Source organism: Chaetomium globosum, genomic scaffold, assembly GCF_000143365.1.
Source record: "Chaetomium globosum CBS 148.51 scaffold_1 genomic scaffold, whole genome shotgun sequence".
Taxonomy (NCBI): domain Eukaryota; kingdom Fungi; phylum Ascomycota; class Sordariomycetes; order Sordariales; family Chaetomiaceae; genus Chaetomium; species Chaetomium globosum.
The window spans coordinates 5080691-5104530 of NT_165976.1; the positions used below are offsets into that span (position 1 = coordinate 5080691).

At 55.9% G+C, this 23840-nt stretch overlaps 8 protein-coding genes across 8 annotated transcripts; 5 read left to right on the plus strand and 3 right to left on the minus strand.

Annotated features, from left to right (window-relative positions):
• Positions 1-763: 763 nt before the first annotated feature.
• Positions 764-2802, plus strand: CHGG_01653 (uncharacterized protein; the record flags this gene model as incomplete). Its single annotated transcript, XM_001220873.1, has 7 exons — positions 764-813; positions 869-1016; positions 1087-1653; positions 1796-1873; positions 2044-2074; positions 2130-2542; positions 2614-2802. 7 exons carry the CDS (start codon positions 764-766, stop codon positions 2800-2802), a joined length of 1476 nt encoding a protein of 491 aa, XP_001220874.1.
• Positions 2803-3677: 875 nt separating this feature from the next.
• CHGG_01654 (uncharacterized protein) lies at positions 3678-5041 on the plus strand (the record flags this gene model as incomplete). Its single annotated transcript, XM_001220874.1, has 2 exons — positions 3678-4215; positions 4278-5041. 2 exons carry the CDS (start codon positions 3678-3680, stop codon positions 5039-5041), a joined length of 1302 nt encoding a protein of 433 aa, XP_001220875.1.
• A 1306-nt stretch (positions 5042-6347) lies between these two features.
• Positions 6348-8077, minus strand: CHGG_01655 (uncharacterized protein; the record flags this gene model as incomplete). The annotated part of the gene is made up of 3 exons (XM_001220875.1): positions 6348-6432; positions 6492-7447; positions 7958-8077. The coding sequence occupies 3 exons, from the start codon at positions 8075-8077 to the stop codon at positions 6348-6350; spliced, it is 1161 nt and encodes a 386-aa protein (XP_001220876.1).
• Positions 8078-9278: 1201 nt separating this feature from the next.
• On the minus strand, positions 9279-11137 carry CHGG_01656 (uncharacterized protein; the record flags this gene model as incomplete). The annotated part of the gene is made up of 2 exons (XM_001220876.1): positions 9279-9400; positions 9460-11137. 2 exons carry the CDS (start codon positions 11135-11137, stop codon positions 9279-9281), a joined length of 1800 nt encoding a protein of 599 aa, XP_001220877.1.
• A 773-nt stretch (positions 11138-11910) lies between these two features.
• Positions 11911-14285, plus strand: CHGG_01657 (uncharacterized protein; the record flags this gene model as incomplete). Its single annotated transcript, XM_001220877.1, has 2 exons — positions 11911-12325; positions 12385-14285. The coding sequence occupies 2 exons, from the start codon at positions 11911-11913 to the stop codon at positions 14283-14285; spliced, it is 2316 nt and encodes a 771-aa protein (XP_001220878.1).
• A 1569-nt stretch (positions 14286-15854) lies between these two features.
• Positions 15855-18257, minus strand: CHGG_01658 (uncharacterized protein; the record flags this gene model as incomplete). The annotated part of the gene is made up of 4 exons (XM_001220878.1): positions 15855-15995; positions 16051-16231; positions 16308-17420; positions 17623-18257. 4 exons carry the CDS (start codon positions 18255-18257, stop codon positions 15855-15857), a joined length of 2070 nt encoding a protein of 689 aa, XP_001220879.1.
• A 3813-nt stretch (positions 18258-22070) lies between these two features.
• CHGG_01659 (uncharacterized protein) lies at positions 22071-22532 on the plus strand (the record flags this gene model as incomplete). Its single annotated transcript, XM_001220879.1, has 2 exons — positions 22071-22090; positions 22289-22532. 2 exons carry the CDS (start codon positions 22071-22073, stop codon positions 22530-22532), a joined length of 264 nt encoding a protein of 87 aa, XP_001220880.1.
• Positions 22533-22971: 439 nt separating this feature from the next.
• Positions 22972-23758, plus strand: CHGG_01660 (uncharacterized protein; the record flags this gene model as incomplete). The annotated part of the gene is made up of 2 exons (XM_001220880.1): positions 22972-23605; positions 23688-23758. The coding sequence occupies 2 exons, from the start codon at positions 22972-22974 to the stop codon at positions 23756-23758; spliced, it is 705 nt and encodes a 234-aa protein (XP_001220881.1).
• Between the last annotated feature and the right edge of the window lie 82 nt (positions 23759-23840).

Consider the following 23840-nt stretch of genomic DNA (forward strand, 5'->3'; position numbering starts at 1 on the left):
ACTTGACTCCTGAACCCATTCACACTTGCACCCGCTAGACGAAGCATACCAACACGACGCAACCTTTTACACCGACGCCAATACATCATGGCGAGAAAGATACACTCCAGCAGAAGGCAGATCCCTTTGGGGGTTGGCATTCTCTTATTCTTCCTTATTCTTATCTGCCCTCTTGCCGTCCTCCCAGTTGCCAGCGCCACGAAGACCACTGTCGAGCCAGGAGAACCCATCATTGGCATTGATCTCGGGACAACATATTCGTGTGTCGGCGTTATCAAGGGCGATAGAGTAGACATACTAGTCAACGACCAAGGTATGTATAAATGGGCCGGGGGGTTGCTCTGAACGAGTATTGACTTGGAACAGGAAACAGAATAACACCGAGCTATGTCGCGTTCGCCGAGAATGGAGAACGCCTTATTGGTATGACTTCCGATGCTTCTTTCTCTGATGCATCAGTTCATCAGTGGCTGACACATGTACCCTTCCCTAGGAGACGCAGCGAAGAACCAATACGCGAGCAATCCAACGAATACAATCTTCGACATAAAGTCAGAACTCCCCCTGCCTGGCTCGGCATCGTCTGTTGACTGACACACCCTCTCCCAGACGGTTAATAGGACGAAGCTTTTCGGATAAAGGAGTTCAAGCGGACATAAAACATATGCCATTCAAGGTTACTGCGGGCCCGGGAGACAAACCGGTAGTTGAAGTCAACGTAGCGGGAGAAGCTCGACATTTTACACCAGAAGAGATCAGTGCCATGGTGCTCGGGAAGATGAAGGACGTGGCCGAATCCTACCTTGGCCAGAAGTAAGACCCGATATCGAGCTGTTTGGCAAAGCTCCGCTGTACTCACCATAAATAGGGTCAAGCATGCCGTCGTCACTGTGCCGGCCTACTTCAACGACAAGCAAAGAAAAGCAACCAAAGACGCCGGCACCATCGCGGGCCTCAACGTCGTCCGTGTCGTCAACGAGCCCACGGCGGCAGCACTCGCCTATGGAATTGACAAAGTACGCCCCCCCTACCCCACCCACCTTGCGGCCTCTCTAAACAACCCCCATTAACCCCCTCCCCCTCCAGGACGAAGGCGAGCGCACAGTCCTAGTGTACGACCTCGGCGGCGGCACCTTCGACGTCTCCCTCGTCTCCGTCGAGGAAGGCAGCTTCCAGGTCCTCGCAACAGCGGGCAATACCCGCCTGGGCGGCGAAGACTTTGACAACCGCGTCATCAAGCACCTCGCCAAAGCCTTCAAAGCCAAGCACGACCTCGACCTGACGAGCGACGCTAAGGCGATGGGTAAACTAAAACGCGAGGCCGAGAAGGCTAAGCGCGCGCTCTCGTCGCAGCTCTCGACCCGGGTGGAGATCGAGGGCTTGTTTGGGGGGTTGGATTTCTCCGAGACGTTGACGAGGGCGAAGTTTGAGCAGCTGAACGGGCAGTTGTTTAAGAAGACGCTGGATTCGGTTAAGCAGGTGTTGAGCGACGCGAAGGTGGATAAGGCGGATGTGACGGATATCGTGTTGGTGGGCGGGTCGACGCGGATTCCTAAGATTCAGGGGTTGGTTGAGGAGTTCTTTGGGAGGAAGGCGAGTGGGGGAGTTAACCCCGATGAGGCCGTGGCTTTTGGCGCTGCTATTCAGGGAGGGGTGAGTAATCGTGGCTCCTGGTGTGGTATGCGACTTTGAATGAGGCTAACAAAACCTTGTTGGATAGATCCTCGGAGGCGTGAAGGTGAGATTGTTCCGTGGGTATTGGTGGACGTGGCTCTTGCTAACCATCCGACGATAGGCTTTTGAGCGTCAATTACTCATGGATGTGAACCCTCTTACGCTAGGAAGCGAGACCGCATTAGAAGAAGAGGGGATGGTAGGTTTCAGGGGGATGCAGGATGGAGGAGGGTCTGGTCGGTCGAAGCTAACCAGGGAATATTGCACAACTGATCCAACGCAATACTCAACTCCCGACGGTTGGTTGCCCATCTCCATCGCTCGCCTCGTATATAAAATGAAGTGTTCACTAACGCGGCCAACTACTAGCGTCGATCTCAAATATTTTCCACCACGGGTGGTAAGTCTTGATACTCGGCCTGGCAGGTTCAAATCAGATCTGACCTGTCTATTAGACAACCAGCCTTCGGTCATGATCAAAGTCTACGAGGGCGAGAGATCGATGACCAAGGACAATAACCTTCTCGGTACATTTGAGCTCACGGGTATACCGCCAGCTCCACGCGGAGCCCCCCAAATTGAGGTTTCATTTTCCGTCGATGCCAATGGCATCCTCGAGGTTTCAGCCCAGGATAAGGGTACTGGGCGCAAGGAAACAATCACGATCAACAACGATAGCGGCCGCTTGACCAAGGACGAAATCGCACGTATGATGGCCGAGGCAGACAAGTTCGCCGACGAGGATAAGGAGGCTCGGGAACGTATCGAGGCGCGAAACGGCCTCGAAAACTACGCTTTTAGCTTGAAGAACCAGCTTGAGGATGCCATTGGGCTCGGAGGAAAGGTTGATGAAGATGAGAAAGAAACTGTAAGTTGTTGTTTACTCTGCCGGAGCTTTCTATTATTGGAAACTGGACATGGCACTCACAACCTTCACAGCTCCGGGAGGCCGTGAGAGAAGCGACGGCCTGGATCAACGAGCACGGGGCGACGGCGACCGCTGATGATTTCGCCGAGCAGAGAGAAAAGTTGTCCGATGTCGCACATCCTATTACTAGCAAACTCTATGATGGTGGCGACGCCGGCGGCGATGAGTACGACCAGCTCGAGGACCACGACGAGCTCTAATTGAGTATCCTTGGTTGCTGTTTAGTTATATGAGTTTTATAGTGTGGACTCATGAAATAAAGAATAACAGCGTGATACAAGTGAATCCGAACAATTGATTTTTGTGTCATTGCTGATTACCTATTCAGTGCCTTCCCCCAATGTGGATAACAGATGATTCCCTTCGGTTTGACACCAAAAAGACAGGAAGGACTGATATTTGAAGGAAATGGCTCGAGCTTCAAGCGAATTCGGGGCCCACATTTGAGACTGGCTGAGCATGGGGTTTCCCCACGGTCTTGTTGTGCTGGACTGGGCTTCCCAGCGCTCGGCAAGCCGTATCCAAAATACCGAGGTTCGCGCGTTCACAAGCCGTCTCCACCACCCGAAGAAGTTGCCCGTAACCTTGGCTTTCCACCACCACCAACCTTGGGTGGCTCCACTCGATCAGCTGCTGCGATTATCAACCCATCCACCACGGTGCGACGTGCCGCAGGTCTTGCGACCACAAATGCGTTGAGACTTCGAAGAGAGAGAACAATTCGAGTGAAACCCACCCCTTTTTGAGCGCAGATTTTATTCGCTCTTTTGAGGCGAAGCCTGTTGTTGAGACCTTCAAAGGGCTTGGGCGCTTCCTCAGCCCATTTTTCGGCCCGCTCGCGTCGCCACCCGGGGACACTGGAAACCCTTGCCCGGCCACCAGCGTCGTCGCAGTGAACCTTTCTCAACGCACCCCAAAAGCCCGTTGTCAAACAAGTCGCGAGGGAGTTCACACCGAGAAATGGCATCGCCACCAAAACCTTGGGAAAGACCGGGCGCAACCCCCGCTGCTTCTGGTATGTATCTCTCTGTTTGTTGTGGTGGTTGGGCACCGCAAACATTCCCACTAACTAACCATGGCAGCAGCACCCTCGATTCCAGCTTCCACGCCAGCAACCGTGCCCACCGCACCCGCAAACACCATGACAGCGCCGGCAACAGCGACGGCTGCGACGCCCTCCGCCGCATCACCTGCAATCCCCGCGCGACCAGCAACTCTCACCGCCGCTGTGAACCAGAACGCCGCAGCCTACAGCAGACCTTACGGCACAACCCCATACGGCGCCTCCCCGTACGGTTCGGCATACTCGTCGCCCTACGGCTCACCATACTCTAGATACGGTGGCGGTATGTATGGCAACAGCATGTACGGGGGCGGTATGTACGGTGGTGGGCTAGGCGGCTACGGCGCGGGCGGCATGTACGGGGGAGGTATGTACGGGGGCATGCCCGGCGGTATGCCTGGGGACCCAAACAACCCGGAGAGCCTCACTCAGCGCTTCAACATGAGCACGCAAGCCACTTTCCAGATGCTGGAGGGCGTAGTCGGCGCCTTTGGCGGGTTCGCTCAGATGCTGGAGAGCACATACATGGCGACGCATTCGAGCTTTTTCGGTAAGCTGTCCCCCGTTCTCGGAACACGACTGCAAGGTGCACTATCTCTAACGGACTTGTAGCAATGGTCTCCGTCGCCGAGCAATTCGGTAACCTCCGTGACACTCTCGGCTCCGTCCTCGGCATCTTCACTATGATGCGCTGGATCCGGACCCTGATCGCCAAATTGACAGGAAGACCCCCGCCGGTGGATGCGCAGGCGCTCACGCCCGCCTCGTTCGCCCGATTCGAAGGGCGATCGGGCTCCGGAGCCGACCATGGGCCGCCTAAGCCCAGCCGCAAGCCCCTGTTTTTCTTCATGCTCGCTGCCTTCGGCCTGCCCTACGTCATGAGCAAGGTCATCCGCTCGCTCGCGGCCAACGCAGAGGAGGAGGAGCGCCGGCGCCACCTCGTGGCCGCACAGCAGAGCCTCGACCCGTCCAAGCTCGAGTTCTGCCGCGTACTGTACGAGTTCTCGCCAGCAGCCCAGGGCCAGGCCGTCGTCCAGGGCGTGGACCTCGAGGTGCGCAAGGGAGATCTGGTGGCTGTGCTGGGCAAGAGCGACCCAATGGGCAACCCAAGCGAGTGGTGGAAGTGCCGTGCCCGCGATGGCCGCATTGGCTACCTTCCCGCGACTTTCCTCGAAGTTATGCGCAAGCCGGGCGCGCCCGTCGCCGCTATCAAGGACACCCCCGCGAGCGAGAGCAGCCGTGCCAACTCGTTGACCAGCACCGTCAGCGCACCGGGTGCCCTGCCCGGTGCTTCCAATGCGCCGCCTCCCCTACCGTTGACCAAGCTCGGCGACGTCACGCCCGAGAGCTTCCAGAAATCGCAGTTCTACTCGTAGAGCGAGTCTGGTCGCGGATCATCGTGGCCGGTGCGGTTCGATACTTGGTCGGAGAAGCATCCTGAAGTTGACGCCACTGGCTTTGCCCTTGCCCAACAACCTGACTCGACAGCGCCAACCTGAACAGCGTTTCCCCAACCTTGCTACTTTGCAACACTAGCATCGCCGCCTCACCACGTAAGGGAGCGATATACATCCACCTTGCGCACTCGCATCTTTGCTTTGTCTCACGACGTCACACACCCTATTATATACTATACGCGCTGGATCTTCGGGATTGAGGATGATGGACGGAGGGACGGACGAACGGACGAGGAGGAAAAAGTCCAGGCGTTTTTTGGAGTTGGAGCGTGGGAGGGTTTCAAATACATTTGACCCCAAATAGATGGACGATTTGGGGGGTTGGGGGCGGCCTTTCAGCCCCCGCCATCGTCATCTTTCTCCTTGTTTTCATTTTCCTGCATCCTCCATAACGCGGTAGGATGGGTACCTTGCCAGTAGCGCTTCCTACCTAAACAATTAGTGTATATTCCAACAGCCTGTATCTGTATGTATTCAAAGTGATCTTGTTTAACCCAGGTTCTAGGCAACCTGCCGCTGTGTGACCTCCCAGTGTGCGCGGCTTTATCCTGTTGTACGTATGTGGCATGTCACAACAGCAGTAGTCACGGTAGGATGAGGTAGCCGGCTATTTTTATCAATCCGTTGGTAGATAGTGCTCTATAAATTACCAACCGCTGCCGTCTGCATCGCCATGGATTCGAGAAGTTGTCATCATTCCCGATGGCGGCCTGGCGGATCACGTCCCCTCATAACATCTCCCCATCCGAATCCGTATGTTACAATACATAAAATATGCCAAACCTCATCAAGGGGCAATCCCGTTTGCCTTGACTCCAGAATGAAAGAAAAAGGGGGGAGAAAAAGAAAGATAACAGGCGAATGAAAGAATCCAGGACTGCTCCGCTAGAAAATGCGCCCTTGTTTTTAGGTATGGACGATATTTGTCCCTAGGAGTGGGCGTCATATCTTTTGGGTAAAAAAAAATGGGAAAAGCGAAAGGCAGAAAGAGAGAGAGCAAATGAAACCATCGCAAATCTCTCAACCACAGAAAGGGGGAGAATAAAGGGGACCTGGCCGATGCTGGCCGCCACTCCTCTCAGAAACTAGAGGGGAGTTGGTGTGAGGAAGCAAGAGTTCGTTGGTTCGGAAAGGCAGAGAGTGTTGCCCCGCTGCCGCGTATGTCATAGAGTAGCAACGGCCGGAAAAAAGCCAAGATGGTGATAGCGTAGAAGCGGGAGCGGGTTTACCACTCGTATTCGCCAGTTGCTTTCGTAAAGACGTATTCCTTGCCATTCACAGTGAGAACCCCATCCTTCAGCACGCACTTCCTACGGAGTGTGTTAGCAACCTGGTTACGACCCAAACAGAAAATGGACGGGGTGCATACCACTTGTTCTTGACGCGTTGCACCTTGTCGTACATGCATAGCATCATGTGGCCCATGGAATCATCCTCGTCTTCATCATCATCGCCGGCCTCATCGGGATCGTCAAGGTCGGAATTGATAGCGTCCTCGTCCGCTTCCTCGCTCTTGACGTCATCATCCAACCCTCCGTCAAGCTGGGCAGGGCCATCGGCAGTAGTGCGCTTTCCAGCGAGGCTACGACTCTTGGTAGCCTGACTGAGCGGTAACATCAAGCCGCCACCCTCCATCTGCTTGGCTCTCGCTGCAATTTGCGCATGGAGGTGCTCGTCAATTTGGGCACGATCCATCGCGGCCGGCGACGCTTCTTCGGTGTCATCCCCGGGCCCGTCGAGCTGGGACGGGGGAAGGCCGTTCGGTGGCGCGGGGCGGGACACTTGCTGCATACGCTGCTGCATAGTAGCCGCAACACCTTGGCGATACTGGTTCATGTGTTGCGGCACCTGCTGCTGTCCTGGTCGCGGACCCTGCTGAGGCTGACCAGCCGGGTTCACCTGGGCCATGCCGCTGTGAATGGCACTGATGGATGCAGCAGCACGCTGGCCATATTGGCTCTCAAGCGCAAGGGCAGCCCGCTGTGCGGCCGTTGGGCGGGTTCCGTTGGCGGGGTTGTAGCTAGGATGAGCAGCGGGGAGCCCAGGCTCCTGTTTAATGGTGGGCTCCGCCTGAACATAACCGGGCTCTGGCTTCATGGCCATCGGGTTGTTGTTCGGCATGAAAGAGCCTGGGAGCGACAGCGTCTGCGCGGAGCCTTGGGGGCTCAACGTAGACTGGGTGTAACCGGCAGTAGTCGCAGGGAGTGAACTCGGAGGAGCGGCTGCTGGGGGTCCACTAGCCGGGGTCGGTGCAGGCTGCGCTTCTGGCTTGGGGTCCCATGGGAATTGAGCCAGGTTCATCTGGGTCAGTTTGTGTTGCCATGTCTATGACTTGTGTGTTAGTACTCGCCGGATTTGGCATGTGTTTGGGTGTCGAGGGTTGGCTAAGGGAAAAGAGAGCGGTTGCGATGCTTCAGGGTTCCGCACGTGATGCGGATCTGGCAGTCCAATCGGAAGTGGCGGATAAGATGACTGGGCGGCGCCTGCAGCAGTTGGGCTGGCCTTTAAAAAGAGACCCAAAAGTGCTGGGTCGCCCACCCGGGCGAGCTGCTCTCCACCCCTCTCGCCCGCCCCCCTGGGAGCCAGAGGGCAACCGCCGAGGGAGCGCCCGACACTCGTCGCGACTTTGGCTGGCGCAATCAACGCCAAACCAAAAGAAACGATCGCTCGAAAAGAAAGTGCATGATAAAAATGGACTCGGCAAACCGATCGCGAAATGAACCTTGATGATCGGGATTGACGGGAAGATGGGAAATGGTAGGTGAGGGCGGCAGACGAGGCCAAGGCTGCAGTGGCGAGGACAAAGGGGGGATGGATATTTAGAGAGAGCCTCACCTTTTTCAGGTCTTCCAACGCACCCTCATCGACGCCATTTTCTTCGAAATCAACGCGCACTGCATTGACGACCTCGGCGATAATGGTGTCGTAGACGTGCCCAACCGCGGCGTTAGACATGGTGATGAGGTTGCTCCGATCGACGCAGCGGAGCTGGCTGGGGGAAGTATCACGGTCCTTGCAACAATTGCTTCCTAAATCGGACTGCTGCACTTGTCGCCTCGTTTGCTGCTCAACAGCTGCTGATGGCTCGTATCTGCTCTACGTTTCTCTCGGCACACCCAAGGCCGATTCGATCCGCCTGGAACGGGTTTGGTATGGTCGGCCGACAGGTGGTTGGCGAGCGTGCGGATGCTCGGTGGAATGCGGACCCCTCAGACACCGCCGCGAAATCGTGTTTCTTGGAAAACTTTCTGGGCCGCTTCAAACACTTCAATGCTGGTGATCCTGTATTTCTAGATGATAAATCGCCGCAGCTCTGGTTTTGCAGTGTTGCGCCGCAGGTTGGAGGAGACGGCGTTTAGCGTGCGTGTGTGTTGTATTGGGCAAGTTCCGAGAAGGCACCAGACTTGGCTGGATTTGTAGTCCGGTCTGCTTAGTCAGCTAGGTGGCCGTTCCCAACCACCAACCCGCCGCATCGAGTTCTCATGAGTCCCATTTACATCTGTTGATCGTGAACACCCCATCCAACCAACCCGAATTACCAAAATTGAAACTTGTCGCAGACAAACATCAAAAGTTTGCTAAACCTGAGAAAATTTTGAATTCCAAAACCATGAGACAAGTGCCTGATGCGTCATACAACCGGGCCCAGTCAAGACGGGTCAAGCGACTCAAGTCGGCCATCGATGCCATGGGATGGAAACGCTAAGTTACCGCTGTTATTCTTTCGCTGCGAGTTTTGTCCTCAAGTTGATCTCCTTGAAAGTCACACATTCATTCTCCGACGCCCATGTCCCAATTATTAAACTATGATACAATTGCTAAACTGCCCTGGTCCAATGCCCAAAACGCCGGTGCAAAACTGCCGCCCGTATAATCAACAAAAATGGTATCTCGAATGTCCCTTGCGTTAAAATCATGACCGAGTCGATGCTCATTCATCCCTGCGTGAGAGCTCCGTGATATGCAACCTGGAGGAGACCCAAGAACAATCTCTCCAACGCCGCGCTGAAACCCATCAAACAACAGGAACCCCATCCGATGCTGTGACCGTATTTTTTCTAGAAGGGAACCATGTATACCTACCGTTGGTTGAATATTTGTCGTTGACTTGACTTCGACCGGCCCAAGAGACCTTATCCCCTAGAACGAGGACCTCTTAACGGATCTTCATGTGCTTGGGCGTGGTGGCCTTGGTAAGCCCACCAATACCGCTGGAGCTGGAGCCACTGCCGGGCTTCTTCTCAAAGATCTTCCAGAACTTCAAGCTCTCGTCGGCAGCTGTGTTATGTGTTAGCGGTGGGTATTTAATTGGATAAGACGAAAGAAAGGATGCTTACCAGCTGTGGCCAGCATCTGACCATCAGGGCTGAGGCAGCTGTGGAGGACTCTGCTCTCGTGGGCGGGGATCTCGACGTTCCGGACGAGGGTGGGGTAGCTCCAAATGCTCAGAGAGTTGTCGGGGAAACCGCTTGAGCTAACGATCTCGCGGTAGTGCGGGCTCCAGCGAAGGCTGGTAACTTGCGAGCCCGTGTCGATGCTGTTGACGCGGGCACCGGAGGTGGAGTTCCAGAAGTGGATGTGACGGTCATACGAACCACCGCCGGTGGCGAGCAGGTTCATGTTCCAGGGGCACCAAGCGAGGGCCTTGACGGCGGCCTTGTGGTTGGTCTTGGTGAACTTGGGGACGGCCAGGGACCGGGCATCCCAGATGGAAACGAGGTTGTCGTTGCCGCCGGTGGCGAGCTGAGCGCCATCCGAGCGCCACTCCAGACCGCAGACCTCGGAGGTGTGGGAGACAAGCTCGGCCACCTTGTGCTCCGCAATACGGACGTCGTGGTTGAAAACGAGACCGCTCCGCGCCCCGGTGGAGAGCAGGTGCTTGCTCCAGCCCATGACGCCAACGCGGGTGTCGTGGCCGAGCATGCTGCGAATCTTGACGCCCTCGGCAACATCCCAGATTTGGACCTCTCCTGTGCCCAGGCCCACACCCACGTAAGCACCATCCCCGGACCACTTGACGCTGCTGACGTATGTATCCGGGCTTGTCTCAAGGAGGCAGCTCACGGAACCCTCGTCTGCGGACCAAACGTAAACATTGCGCTCGAGGCCAATGGCCACCTGATTGCCCGTGCTCCAGTCGAGCAGGTTGAGGTAGTAGTCATCGATGAGGCCAGGTGCGTCCAGGACACGCTCCGGAGCGGTGGCAATGCGGCGCCTAAACTGGGCTGAAGCCGCGCTGGCCTGTTTTAGAGGGCGGTTGTACTGCTGGCGCAGGTCGATGGGCTTGGATGACTCAGGGGGTGCAGGCTTAAACTCAAGGATGCGCGTGCTGAGGTTCACACCGCAAGCATCGGCTAGCGATTCTTGGTAAGCGATTGAGTTAGGCGAGAGCCGCGAGTAGGAGGATGGCTCCTCATCGTTGATGTTGAGGCCCTCAAGAGCGGCGACAGCATCGTCGGTGGTGGATCCAAGAGACGACGAGGTGTCCTCGCGACCGCTCCTCGGGCGCTGCTGGTCACGGATCCTGATCTTTGCTGACCCAGCATTGGCAATTGCCGAACTCGAAGACCGGTTAGGGATGAAGCGATCGGCCTTGTAGTTGATGGTCGTCTTGCTGGTCTTGGGCTTGACGGTAGCAACCGGCTTCTTGGCTTTGGCGCTGGGAGATGTCTTGACACTGGGGCCCGTGCCCTTTAGCGTAAAGTCTGACACGCCCAACTCGAGAACCTTGCGAGGGGTTGACACAACGCGGGCGATGTTGGACTTCGGCGAGTCACGGTGGTTCTTGGTGGACTTGGCGAAGTGGGCAGCTAGGTTACCGCCGTAGACTGACTTGGACGGTACACGGTGGGAGTCATTGTTCGACTTGTCGGGTGTAAAAGGGGATGAGTTGATGCTGACGCCAGTAGAGCGTTGGCAGGGCGAGGGAGTCAAGGGCATCCGCCCGCCTGCTGTGCGGGAGGAGAAAAGCCCCTTGTGGGACTTGAGGGGTGTTGAAACTGATGCTGTAGCCATGATTGACGACTACTGTGCTGCTGTATCTGTATCTATCGATAACTTTGACGACAATTAAAAAGGCTAGGCGACTCTCAGAGTCTGGCCCAGCAAAGGTAGATTATTTGAAGATGGAGGATGATGATGGTTGTCAATGAATCCTAGGTGCCAAAGTCGGAATTCGTAGGATCGAGTGGCGAAGGTTCGGCTGCAGAGCGGGACAAGGAACAAAGTGGTGTGTGGTGGAAAGCGTGATGCAAAGGAAGGAGTAAGAGAGACTGGGACATGAAGGGAAGGACGGGCTCCTTAAATGTGAATTGTTTACATTCGTTGGCCGGACAACAAGCTGGTGGGGCTACAATCCCAGGCGGTTCTCATCTGTCATTTCAGCCCCAGGCCGCTTGAGCCCCACTATTGTGGCACTCCCAAAAGTCGAGACAAACGCCAATGCGGCAAAGAACAGCGGCTAGCCTGCCGAGCCTGCTAGCGTTTTTCGCGTCTCACTACCCCTGGCTAGAACCGACTTCTTTGTGGGACCGGGTGGGAATGTGATCGCCATCACCGTTTCCTCGCTCCATGCAAGCAAACAGGCGCATTTGGCTGCCATCAATTCACAACCTCGACTACTGCCGCCGACAACCTGGCTTTCTCTACTTTTCCATACCGACAACAACCAGGGGGCACTGAATTGACGGCGTCGAACCGTTTCGCCCTCATCGTATCGCCGAATGCCTATTCAACGCCAGCATAACTCGCAATAGCCTCCCCGTCGACCCTTTGCGCATCCCGCAGTCATGGCGCAACAAAACCCCGCTACCCCAGGAGCACCCACCACGGGCCCTTCCATCTTTGGCGGGACAGGCCAGACCACTACCGACATCGCGCCTCACCTCTCGGTAACCCCGTTCACATCCGCTTTGACCCCCGCATCGGCATCCTCCAACAACACTTATATCATGCCCAACTCGCCGCTCAAGAACCGCGTTGCAATGGATGGCTACCGGCCCAAGGTCACGCGCACTCTCGGTCAGCGCCCGGCTTGCCTCGTAAATGCTTCCGTCACATACTGTGGGAACAACCGGATTTACGCTTTTGGTGGCTTTGATCAGTACACCGACGAGGTCTACAATCATGTGCTTCGCTTGGATCTGGTCAGCCACCAGTGGACTCTCGTTGACAACTATGGCGATATCCCGGGCGTCCGGATGGGTGAGTACTTGGAGTCCAACGTATGTACCTGTTCGGTTTTCGCTAACGGCGCCTCCCAGGGCACACGGCCACCCTCTACAAGGGCGACAAGTTGCTGGTTTTCGGCGGCGAAAACGAACACCGGACCTATCTTTCAGACCTCATTATTTTCGACCTTAAAACGGCGCATTGGACACAGCCACAGGTGACGGGGCCGATCCCCAAGGGTCGTGCCCGACACGCTGCCGTTCTGCACGAAGACAAGCTCTTCATCGTGGGCGGCATCACGGGTCACGACAACTACGTATTGGATGACATATGTTACCTGGATTTGAAGACTTACACGTGGTCGAGGTCGTGGCGTTTTGTTGGGCGCTTTGATCACTCAGCATACATCTGGAGCGATAGGGTGTGGGTGTTTGGCGGCTTGAGCGAAGACATGGACAAGGTTAGCGATCTGTGGTGGCTGGATCTCAAGGGGAACCCGGCCTTTGAATCGCCGCCGCAAGTCGGCACCCTGGACCGCTCCGGCCTAACGAGAAACACGGCGTCGCCCCGCCCACCCCATCAAGCGTCACAGTCTCCCGCAGTCGGCTTGTCTGGTTACGCAGCCAACTCGAGGACAGCTCAAGTCAACACCCCGTCTTTTCATCTCAAGGCGTATGCGCCTCCCGCGCCTGGCGCCATATCGGCGTTGAAGTTCGTTAACGGCGCGTACGTCCCGTCGCAGATGCAAGGCATTCATTTCCACGTGTACTCGTCTGGGACACTGTTGGATTTTGTCACACCGGCAGCGACCATCACATCGAAGGAATGCTCGCTTTCCGCGCTGGACCTAGGTACGCTTAGGTGGCAGAAGCTTGCCGAGGGGCGAGAAATCTTCAAGCCCGGCTACCGGTGGCATTATTGCACCATGAACGAACACGGTACCAAGGCGTGGCTGCTGGGCTGCCCCACGGAAGCCGGAGCGATTGAACTCGGTGCTAATGGCCTCGAGGAGTATCTCTCCGACATCATGGAAATCGACCTGCGCCGCTATGGATTTCTTGGCAACAATTCAGCATCCGAGGTACGGACAGACATGGCTCGCCCTTCGTTACGGACTCGCAGCGCGGAGCCGCCCTCCAAGGGCTTGGGGGCGGACCTCGCGACGCTCTTTAACCAGCCTCCCGACACGGGGAGCGGCACCGACTTCGTTGTCACCGCCCTCTCCCGTGACTTTGACGAGGATGAAGTCATGGGCTCCGCGCTCATGCACACCAGCGATCCAACCGACGAGAGCAGCCAGACCTGGCTCGCGCCAGACACGCCAACCTCACCCCCTATCCACGTACACCGGCTCATTCTGCAGGCTCGCTGGCCACATTTTGCACGCCTGTGGGCGAGCCAGATGGCCGAGTTCCACACCAAGAAGATGCACATCCCCGAGCCCTACAGCGTGGTCAAGGCCTTCCTGTACTACCTCTACACGGACCGCATCGACCCGGCCGACGACGACGTCGCCGCCGACGAGTCCAACGCCATGAGCGACCTCTCGGACGTGGCCGGCCTGCTCGTCATGTCCAACATCTACAACATCCCGCACCTCCGCCTGCTGTGCGTCAACCGCCTGAGCAAGGAGCTCGACGTCGACCACGCCTGCATTATCTGGTACTGCGCGGGGCTCGCCAACGAGGAGTGGCTGCGCAAGCGCGCCGCCGGCTTCTGCATGACGCACTGGGGCCGCGTCGTGCGCACCGTCGGTTTCCAGCGCCTGCCGCGCGGCGCCCTGGTCGAGCTGTCGCAGGAGGTCGACATGGAGGGCCGCGTCGTCGGCGGCGACGAGCTCGACATGATGGTCGGCATGGACGGCTGCGGCGGCCGCTTCGGCGATGCCGCCTCCGCCGCCTCCCGCCGCAAGGAGAGTGTCAGCAGCAACCAGACCCAGCTGCTCGAGACGGAGGAGGACGATGATGATGATGATGGCATGGAGATGTCCTAGGTTGGCATCCGGGCGAGGAGGAGAGGTGGTGGTCACCGGGCTCGTCTGCCAGCGAGTCGGCGCGTGCTGTGGTGATTGTTCATTTCTCACTCGTGCCGACTTTTTTTTCTTTCCTGGTTGGCAGTGATTTTTGGGCGGCAGACGAGTGGCCGCAAATGTGGGTTTGGATCACGACAAGAGCAAGATAACGGATGAAAGGGATGGGATGGTGGTATGCAAGGGCAGAACCGGTTCGCTCTTTTCAGGGAGGGGGGGGCGCTATCATGGGATGGCCGGCCGTATTTTCTTCGCCACACTGCTTCATTTTACGCCGGAGATCACAGAAAGGGGGTCATGTTACTATTGGTACAGAGCATTGCGAGGCGTCAGGTTGGCAGGGCATGTGTGTTTCCACGTTTCTACAAGCAGAGGGCGAATATCTAGCAGGCGGTTGATCCAACCCAAATAGACCCAAGCGCGTTAGAAGTCAAATGATGTGGGAGGTCATCCCGTTCAGTTTCACAGCCCAAACATGGCGGATTTGGGGGACGTGATAAAATATGTAAAATATCAGCAAATAAGGGGATTTCCCAGATATCTATAACGTTTAACAAGCAAAGAATGTGTAATAATGCTTTTCCTTCCCACTGATGCGCCACAGCCAACGGCTTGTAAAAAGATCTTCACCACCACCCCTTTTTTGTTTGTAACTTATGATCCTAGACCTTTTCAACCACCCATATGGAACATAAAAACGACAACGCGCAAAGACACCCACATCCCAAAGCCAAGCACATGCCTCATCAGGAAGCTAGCTCGCGCCCAGTAGGCGCCCGCCAGCAGTTTGAGAAGAGGAATTAGTGATTAAGCAGTGCAGAAATAGACAAAACAAACAAACAGACAGCAGTGCACTTCGGTTCGTATGGCCGGTCCGTCGGCAACATGACGCCAGAAACACACGTAAACATCCGCCCCTCGTCTCTTCGTCCACCCCCACCGGTCCGATGCCGTCTTAGTCTAATGTCGTGTCATCATTTTTCCTCTAGTCGCGGACCATCTTCTCTATCGTCGTCTCGTCGTGTGGTGGAAATAGAGGATAGTAATGTTCCCGATCCGATAGGTACAGCCGAAAGGGGTTGTGGAAGGTGCGGAGTTTGTTTTGTCAGCCAGGGACTGAGTTTTCGATGCGGCGGTTGGATCTTGTGATCATGCTCTTCAAAGGGATAAGAATCCCCCTTCATCCCGACGCCCCCTTTTCTCATTCATGTTTTTCTCTCAGCATCTTGTTTCGTTTTTTTCCGAACCGAGTTCAACCGCCGGGGGTATCAGTCTGAACTCCATCTCTATGGGGGGGTATTTGGCTGTGGCGATCCAGTCCCGCCAACGCCGTTTGCATAGTAATGCAACAAACACTAAAAGACAAGTTGATAAAACGCCAAGCTATACGCTGCAAATGCAGATTCGAGTCGCAGATAAGGGGGGAGGTGGGTGTTGTCTTGTTTCGCAGGCCGATGGAAATGGCCTTGGCGGTGCCCTCCAGGCTTGCCGAGCAATGCCTGAACTAGCACGGTTGTCGAACCACAATCCGGGCTAGAGCATCGCATCTTCGTTGATGTTGGGCAGGCCTTGCTGAAGCGCAAGGAAAGTGGCGGGGTTCTGCATCATGGATGACAGGATCGTCTGATGATGGGCCCGAATGTCGGGGTCACACATCGGCGAATGTTGCTTGTGCTAGATGCGCGTCAGCGAGATATCCCTTATCTTCATTCTCTTGTACAAAACTTACGTATTTGAGTCCGTTGAGGTTCTTGTACCGTTTTCCGCAGACTTCGCACTTGAAAGGCTTCTCCTTCTCCATCCCCAACGTCCCGGGATAAGGAGTGCTTGTCTCCGGGTTGACGATGGAGAAGGTGCCATCACCGTTTTCGTGCAGCTGCTGAGTTGAGTGCCCGTGAGTCTTGTGGTACCTACAATAACGGTTAGCATTGCATTCTCGAGGGGGGTGGGTGAAAGACTCAATTGCGCAGATTGTGAGCGACTTACTTCAAGCCATTCTGGTTCTTGTACGCCTTCTCGCAGCCGATAACAGGGCACCTGAAGGGCTTATGCTCCTCGGCGGGCGGCATCATCAGGGTCGTCATCTGCTGCAAAACAAGCGCCGGGTCGGTGCCGGCCGGAAACTGGCTCAAATCGAGATTCATAGCTTGGAGGTGCTGCTGTAATTGTTGTTGCAGTTGCAGCTGCTGATCGATAGCACGTTGCTGGCTGGTCATTTGGGTGGTACCCCCGGGGCTATACAAGCGCTTGGCCGGGTCATCGATGGTGCCCAAGGCACCAAATGCTAGCCCCCCAATCTGTGAGCCGCCTAGGTTCATATTGCCAAGATTCATCTTCATCGGCATGCCAACAAGCTCGTCGTCCTCGTCGCCGTTGGCATCCTGCCCGAACTGCTGGCCTCGCTGCGGGATCCCTTGCTGCGTCGCCAAGGTGGGTGTGTTGACCGAGGAGACAGTCGGGTTGTTCTGGAACCCGAAGCTAACGGCAGCCGGCGTCGGAGGCTGGGAGGTACGGAGCGCTTGGTGGGGAAGACCGGAGCTGTTCAGATGTAGCTGTGGTCGTTGCTGTTGGCCGAAGAGTTCACGGGTTGCCTGGATGGTGCGTGTATTGTCGTCCATGTCCATAGGCCCGACAGTCTCGTCCATTTCCATGTCGCCGACCGCATCCATTTCATCGTTCATGTGCGACATGTTGACCTTCTGGGAGGATGGCGTTGCTTGGTGCTGCTGTTGTCGCATCATCTGCCCGATTCCGCCGACGTTCATGCCTGGGCCAACTTGGCGCTGCTGCGGGAACCCATGCAGCGATTGAGAAGCCTGCTGTGCCCTGCCCACGGAGGGCGTGACCGATCCAGCGCGGCTGGCGGGGCCGCGGGGGGTTGGTTGGTTCGCGCCGAAGGCGTCTCTCGAGGCGGCTGGGGTCGTTGTTGCGTGGTGGTGTTCTTCGTAATGCTGGAGGAGGTCGTGAAGCGTTGGCCACCTCTGATCACAACATGTGAAGTCGCGCATGAAGCTAGCCTCCAGTCTTGGGATGTACGATGACGAGTGGAACGACGTAGACTGGTTATTAATGTACGGCGAGGTTCCCGTCATCATCATACTGCGATAGGACTTGTCAGCGCCGGGTTTCGAGATGCTCGGGAACACGGGGAGGTTGTGCATAGTCACCGGCCGTGCGGCACAAACTCCACGGAGCCAGCCCCGGCCGGGCACGGGAGAGGTCAAGGCTCAGATAGATCTGAGACAGCGCCGGCTGGTGGGGTTTTGGACAAAGATGCAAAGACGCTAGAGGATAAACTTACTCCTCCCGGATGAAACTGCCGACCGAGATTCCTCCCCAGCTCATCCCCCCCATAAGGCTTCCGGCCAGGCTTTCGCGCCGAGTGCGGTTCGCATGATCGCGGTTCGGGTTGGCCATGGAGATGGGCTTCGCGCCAGCGCTGACGAACGAGTCTTGGCGACTGCGGCCAGAGGCCGAGCCAAATTCAAGGCCGGTCGTCATCTCGACGGCTTCGATGTTGTCGACGTCGATTTCGTCAAGGTCGATATCGATACCTAGTGCGATTCTAGGATAAGCTTCGGTGGCGCTGTCGGCGGTGCGACCGGCGGCACGCAAATGATCGAAGTTGTCGTCGGCGCCGGCAATGGCGGGAGACGTAGCGCTCGCTGGGTGTTTTGGGGTTGGGCTTGTAATTGCGGTCAGTTGTTGCGAGTGGGCTGGCTCTGGAAAGTTGGGGTGGCCGAAGACTGTCCAGCGTGGTGTTGCCGGCGGTGGTGTTGGCGACTGCGAACGCGACGAGTGGGTGAGAGGGGAAGGCGAATCGTTATTCCTAGGCGATGTGTGGTTACAGCCCGACTTCTTATTACGATGGGTCTCTGCGGGCTCCGCAGACTCGGGGCTCGCTTTGGAATTGAACCACTGGCTCCAGGACGGCATGGCGGGCCAATGTGGATAACTCAACGCTGCCTAGCCTCGGATGCGATGGGGGTCCTCCTTGCGGCAGACTGATGGGGCCCTAGGGCAGCCACAAGCCGCCGGTATTAAGACCGATTTGGGGACGGATTCGCCGCTCCAGGGGGCCGGGTGGTCCAGTGCCTGACACCTAGCGGAAACGGTGGGATACGGAAAGGAAAGAGTTCCTAAGCATGAAGAAAGAGGATAATGTTGATGAAGATTGACGAGGATTGTTAGATGGCTTAGACAAAAGCTATACAATAATGGAATCTGTTGTTGTCACCACGACTCGAGGTTTGAAGCCTGGTGCAGACAAACCGGAACGTTACCTGCCTGAGGTAGATGCCCGTGCCGGTGCAGATGGGCAACCTAGGACAGGGTCCGCGGGGTGCTGCGGTGTGAGTGCGAGTGCTGGATCCGCTGGAATGGAAGGTCCGACCAGGGGTTGCGGTGTAAGTGAAGGTGGGGCTCGAGTCTTGGAAATGACTAATTCATCCAAGCACAGAGCAGGAACATTCGAGGAAGGAGCCGAGCAAAACAGTTTAAGGGTTCAGCGCGAAATAAAGATGGCGATGCCCATGCTTTGGCGGCGTCGAGGTGCTTGCGTTATGGTAGGAGGGAGGTTTGATGCTATGAGGCCGACTGTCGGGCGACGGAAGACGGGACTCGGGTGAGTGGGGGTTGTTCACGCCTGGCTGAAGTGGGTGGCTTGCTTTCTTGTCCCTCGAATAAAGTGATTCCAAGGAACGACCGCAGGGGACAAAACGCGGTAACTATGGGGATAGGGGCGTCCAGGAAGAGGGGCAGGCAAATCTATTACGACATTCACATTCGTTGGCTCCCTATCTAGGTAACATTTCGGTTGTATGTGGTGTGCGTACATAGGTACATCTGTACCGTCATAGTGTCATCACCACTTGGCAAGTCTGACCAGATCTCAGGTGACAGATCACCGCTGAAACACTGCGCTAGTAGAACTAAGGTACCTGTAAAAGTCGTACTGGAATTTCCAGTTCCACTCGCTCCTACCTCCAGCTTGCTCCAATTTCCCGCTTGTTGCCCGTTTCAATCCAGTAGCAACAGTCAAGAGAAACTAAAATCCGAGAGTGTGAATGCCGTGTTTGGCTGCCATACTATCGCCACGTCTAATTGTCCCTCGGGTGGCGACATGGATGGCAAACGGGGGTTCTGATTTCGTCACAGGCGGACCGACGCAGGGTCGCAGCATTGTCCGCACTGTCCCAGAGCACCGGAAACCTTGGCTTGCTCTAACCACCTATAGGTCGTTTTTCCTCCACCGTGCATGCACGCGTAGGTTGTTGAACTCGGGTTGGTACAAAGTACTCGACCACTATGTAGAATTGCAAGATAGGTAGATAGATTACGCAGTATCACCGTGTGTGAGAAGAAAAATGTTCCGGCAATTCAACAGCCCATGGGGCTGGCTGGCAAGCTTGTGCCTGCCCATATCCACACAGGTTTCGCCAGCGGTGCCAAGCCCGGTGAGCTCAGGGTCGTCGCCGTCTTGTGGAACCATAATGGGCAATGGATATTGCTCCGTATCCTCGACGACCAATCCGCAAACACAAGACGGGTAGGCAAGACCGAGGCATCCTGCGTTTGAAAGTTTCGCCTCTCCCGGCTTCGTACCCTCGCATCGCTTCGAATCAACAGCGAGACCGCCGGGTGCTCGCTAAAGCTGAATTAGGTGAATCTCTCTGCCACCGCTCAGCGGACAAGCGGAAACAGCTCATTGGGGTGATAACTACCGTCGAATAGAGTACATACATACCCTGTCTGGCCAGAACCGTGCTTGCGCGGACTCAGCGCCACCGCGACTGACTCGGCACCAAACGCTGGGCATAATGTGGCTCGAGGGTTGGCCACAGGCCATCCAGAGTGCACCGAGCAAACAAATCCCTTTCAAGCTTAGCCAACGTTGCACACTCTCTCTCTATTGGCTTTCAGCATGGTAAATTCGAAAGGAAGACACCATACCATACCTTCGTCCCGCCGAAGAACGGAAGTGTTCGGTGTCCTGGATAAGGAAGGGAGCAGCAAACCTGTAACGATGTATGTATTGGATGTATTCGTACAAACATACACGATGCACACGGAGGTACGTCACGTCACGGCTTGGTCCCATCCCTCACCTTGCCACGTGCCACTAAACCCTGAATTCGCAGCAGCCCCCACAGTCGCGTGCTTCTTCCTCGAGGAATCGAATGGCCAAGGGGATTCTCGAAACTGGGAAGAAGACACGACACCTCTTCGGACTCCCCGCTTCCACCACCCAAGTTTCATCAATCCTCAACATTGGACTTTGAGAATCAAATGACGGCCAGTGACTGGTCCGTTCCTCCGGCTGCTGCCCTGCCAAGGGGGTGATCTGCAGGGGATGGTCAAGACCATTGGGCCCAATGAGGCCATCTCTCTCGCTCCATGTTCTGTTGCAGAGAAGTAATCATCCATCGAAATCCCAAGGCATCCCGGACGCGAGTTGGCAGCCGACGATGCAGCATGTCGTCAGCATTTCCGTGCTCTTTGCCATCCCCGGTGAACGAGTGCGCGCGCGCTCTCAGTTTCACCTAACAAGGCTCGACGTGGGGCTCCTCTCCTTTCCACAGGCTGCGAACATATTCCAATCCTCTGCGAATTTGTCCTTCCGTAAGGTCAACCCAAATCACCAAAATCTAGTTGTTAGCATACAGAATCTTCTGTTTTAACTCGAGAGGGTTTCTTACAAGAGGAAAAAAAAAAGGGAAAAATATACAAAGCGAAGGGCTTACTTTTGTTCGAAATGTGTCCCAGGATCCTGACTCATATCCTTACCTCACCTCGAAGATGAGGCATTTAACCTACGACTCTGGTTTTTGAATTGCTTGTCACATTCAGACCGTTTCGGAGACTTGTTCCCGCAGCGAGCTTGGTGCATACGGATTCCTCTAAATCGACTGTGTCCCCTCCATACAATGACGGTATCTAACCCAATACGGTTAAGATCGCCCAACCTCCTACAGTAAAGGTTTGCAGCGAACAATCCTGCACGCGCATACAATCGCTAATTCAACACTTAACCTGCCATATTTTGTAAGTCCAGCGCCCCGTCGAACCCTCCGAATAAGCCCTGGAACTGCGCTAGCCCTTGACCCACTTGATGCGGTTGAGGCCCGCGTTAGATATAGACCTTTTAAAGATCTTTATCGCGCTTTGAAGGGATCCGACTATGTCTACATTTTCTACTTGGTAGTGAGTCAATCGATCTATCTTACAACGCGGACTCTTAGTATCTGTGGGAGAGCTGGGGGGACTTCGCTGCAAACTTTTGCTGTGGGCGTCTGGGCAGTCTGGCTGTAATAGGTTAGATACCGTCATTTTATGGCGAGGGATACCGTCGATTTAGAGGAATCCGTGCATACCTGTGCCCTGCTCTCTTGGCAAATATCAGGTGCCTGATCAAGTTCTAGAACAGTTTGACCTTGAACCCAGTGTTGTCGAAGACCAGACCCACTCGCGTGGAATCGCGACGAGAAGATTGCAGTTGCTCTCAACTTGAAGACCCCAAGACGCCTTTATAATCTAGGTTCTGTGTCGGCAACCTCTGCAACCATTCCACAGGCCCTACTATGTAAAAACAGCAAAGATGAGCTCGGCATTTAAACTCTTTGGGGATGCGGCGTCTTGAACGGCCCAGATGGAAGAAGACATATCACAAATGCATCTTGATTCCCGAGGGTTGGAGACTGGGTGAAATCGGGGGAAAAGAAGATAGGAAATCATCATTTGAGTCATCTAATGGCCAAAATCCGTACTGTGTAAGTTTCGAGGACCTACAAGCCTTCTTCTACCCAATGCGAAAAGCAGACCGGCCGGGCTTCGCCGATCGGCCGGACTCCCGGGAGCGGGTGTAAAGGCCGGAGCCGCCCAAACAGTCTGGATTCGGGTTTGGATTACTCAGAAACGCAATCTTGGTCCGAATCGCGCAAGGTTAAGCCTCGTTTTGCATGTTACAGGTCATCGCGAATTCGCATCTTCCGAAAGGCGCCGGCTTGGACAGACATAACCGGCGAAAGTAGGAACAAGAGTCAAAGCAATGCAGCCCTTGTTTGTCACCGCTCGCAGATGCTCGGCGGCTCCCCGGCATCTTCCACCACTCATCTCTCGATCTCGAATCCCGAAAAAGAAGGGTTCTGGTCTGTGCGACCCTTCTCCGGGGAAGACTCGGAATTTGCCTCGCATGGCACAAGCCTGACATGACCATCTCCTCGGGGCTGAATCCCACTTAAAGGAATCAGCGATGCCTCGCGGGCACGCCTTGTAGAATCCCAATTAATTCCGTGCTTTCATACCCGAGACGCATACCTTCAGTTATCTTCCCTCAGACCCGAGTGCGGTTATCCGAATATCGAACTCCGTAGAAGACCCACCCGCCATCGGTCCCTACCGGACCCAGTCTTTTTCCACATCCCTTGCCACGGGCCGGGACCTGAATCGTCATACGATAATTTTCCAAGCCGACGAGCCCACCTACACGGCGCCGCGAAAAAGAACAAAAGCCACCACAAGGGACTGATTTGACGCACTTCAAAATACATCCTACTAGATATATCACATAACCGCTCACAATCCCCATCATCCGCCAAATCCACCACCGCAACAGAGCAGCACCAGCACCAGCGGTGCCCCACCATCCAACATGAAGGTCATCCCCAAAGAAGTGGAGCAGGAGCACTACGGCGTAGTCGTGCGCGGCGGCATCATCGGCGGCACGGCGGGTCTCGCGGTCGGGCTAGCGGGCGTGGTGCTCGGCGCGCGGCGGTACCCGGCGATCCGGCAGCTGACGCTCCCTTTCCGGTCCTTCCTCGTCTCGTCCGCCGGCACGTTCGGCGCCATGGTGGTGGCGGAGCGGTACAGCATCAACTACCAGCGGTCGCACGACGCCATGAACAACTACCTGGAGGAGGCGCACCGGGTCGAGGCCGAGGCGCGCCGGGCCCAGCGCACCGATGCCCAGCGCTTCATGGACTGGGGCCGCGAGAACCGCTACAGCATCGTCTTTGTCAGCTGGGCCGCCTCCATGGGCATCGCCATGGCGATCGTCGGCCGCAGCAAGTACCTGACGGGCAGCCAGAAGCTGGTTCAGGCTCGTATGTACGCCCAGGGACTCACCCTGGCCGTGCTGATTGCCACGGCTGCGTTTGAGACCGCCGACGCCAAGTCGGGCAAGGGCCGGTGGGAGACTGTTATGGTCGTCGACCCCGATGACCCGACACACCAGATTGAGAAGAAGATTCACAAGGAGGAGTACGAGGGCCAGGATCTCTGGAAGCGTACGTTGTTTCTATCCCCCCCTTCCCCCCGGCTCTCTCTCCATCTGCCGAGCTCAGGACATAAGACTAACCTGATGCACAGAAATGGTTGCTTCCGAGGAGAAGCGGCTTGGGGAGCAGAAGAAGCAGCGGGACGCCGCGGGCAAGGCTTAAGCAAGGTCCTCGCGAAGGCAGCCCACATTCAATCGAAACCTTGGCCGAGACATCTCGGCTCCACGAAATGTCGCCACGGCTG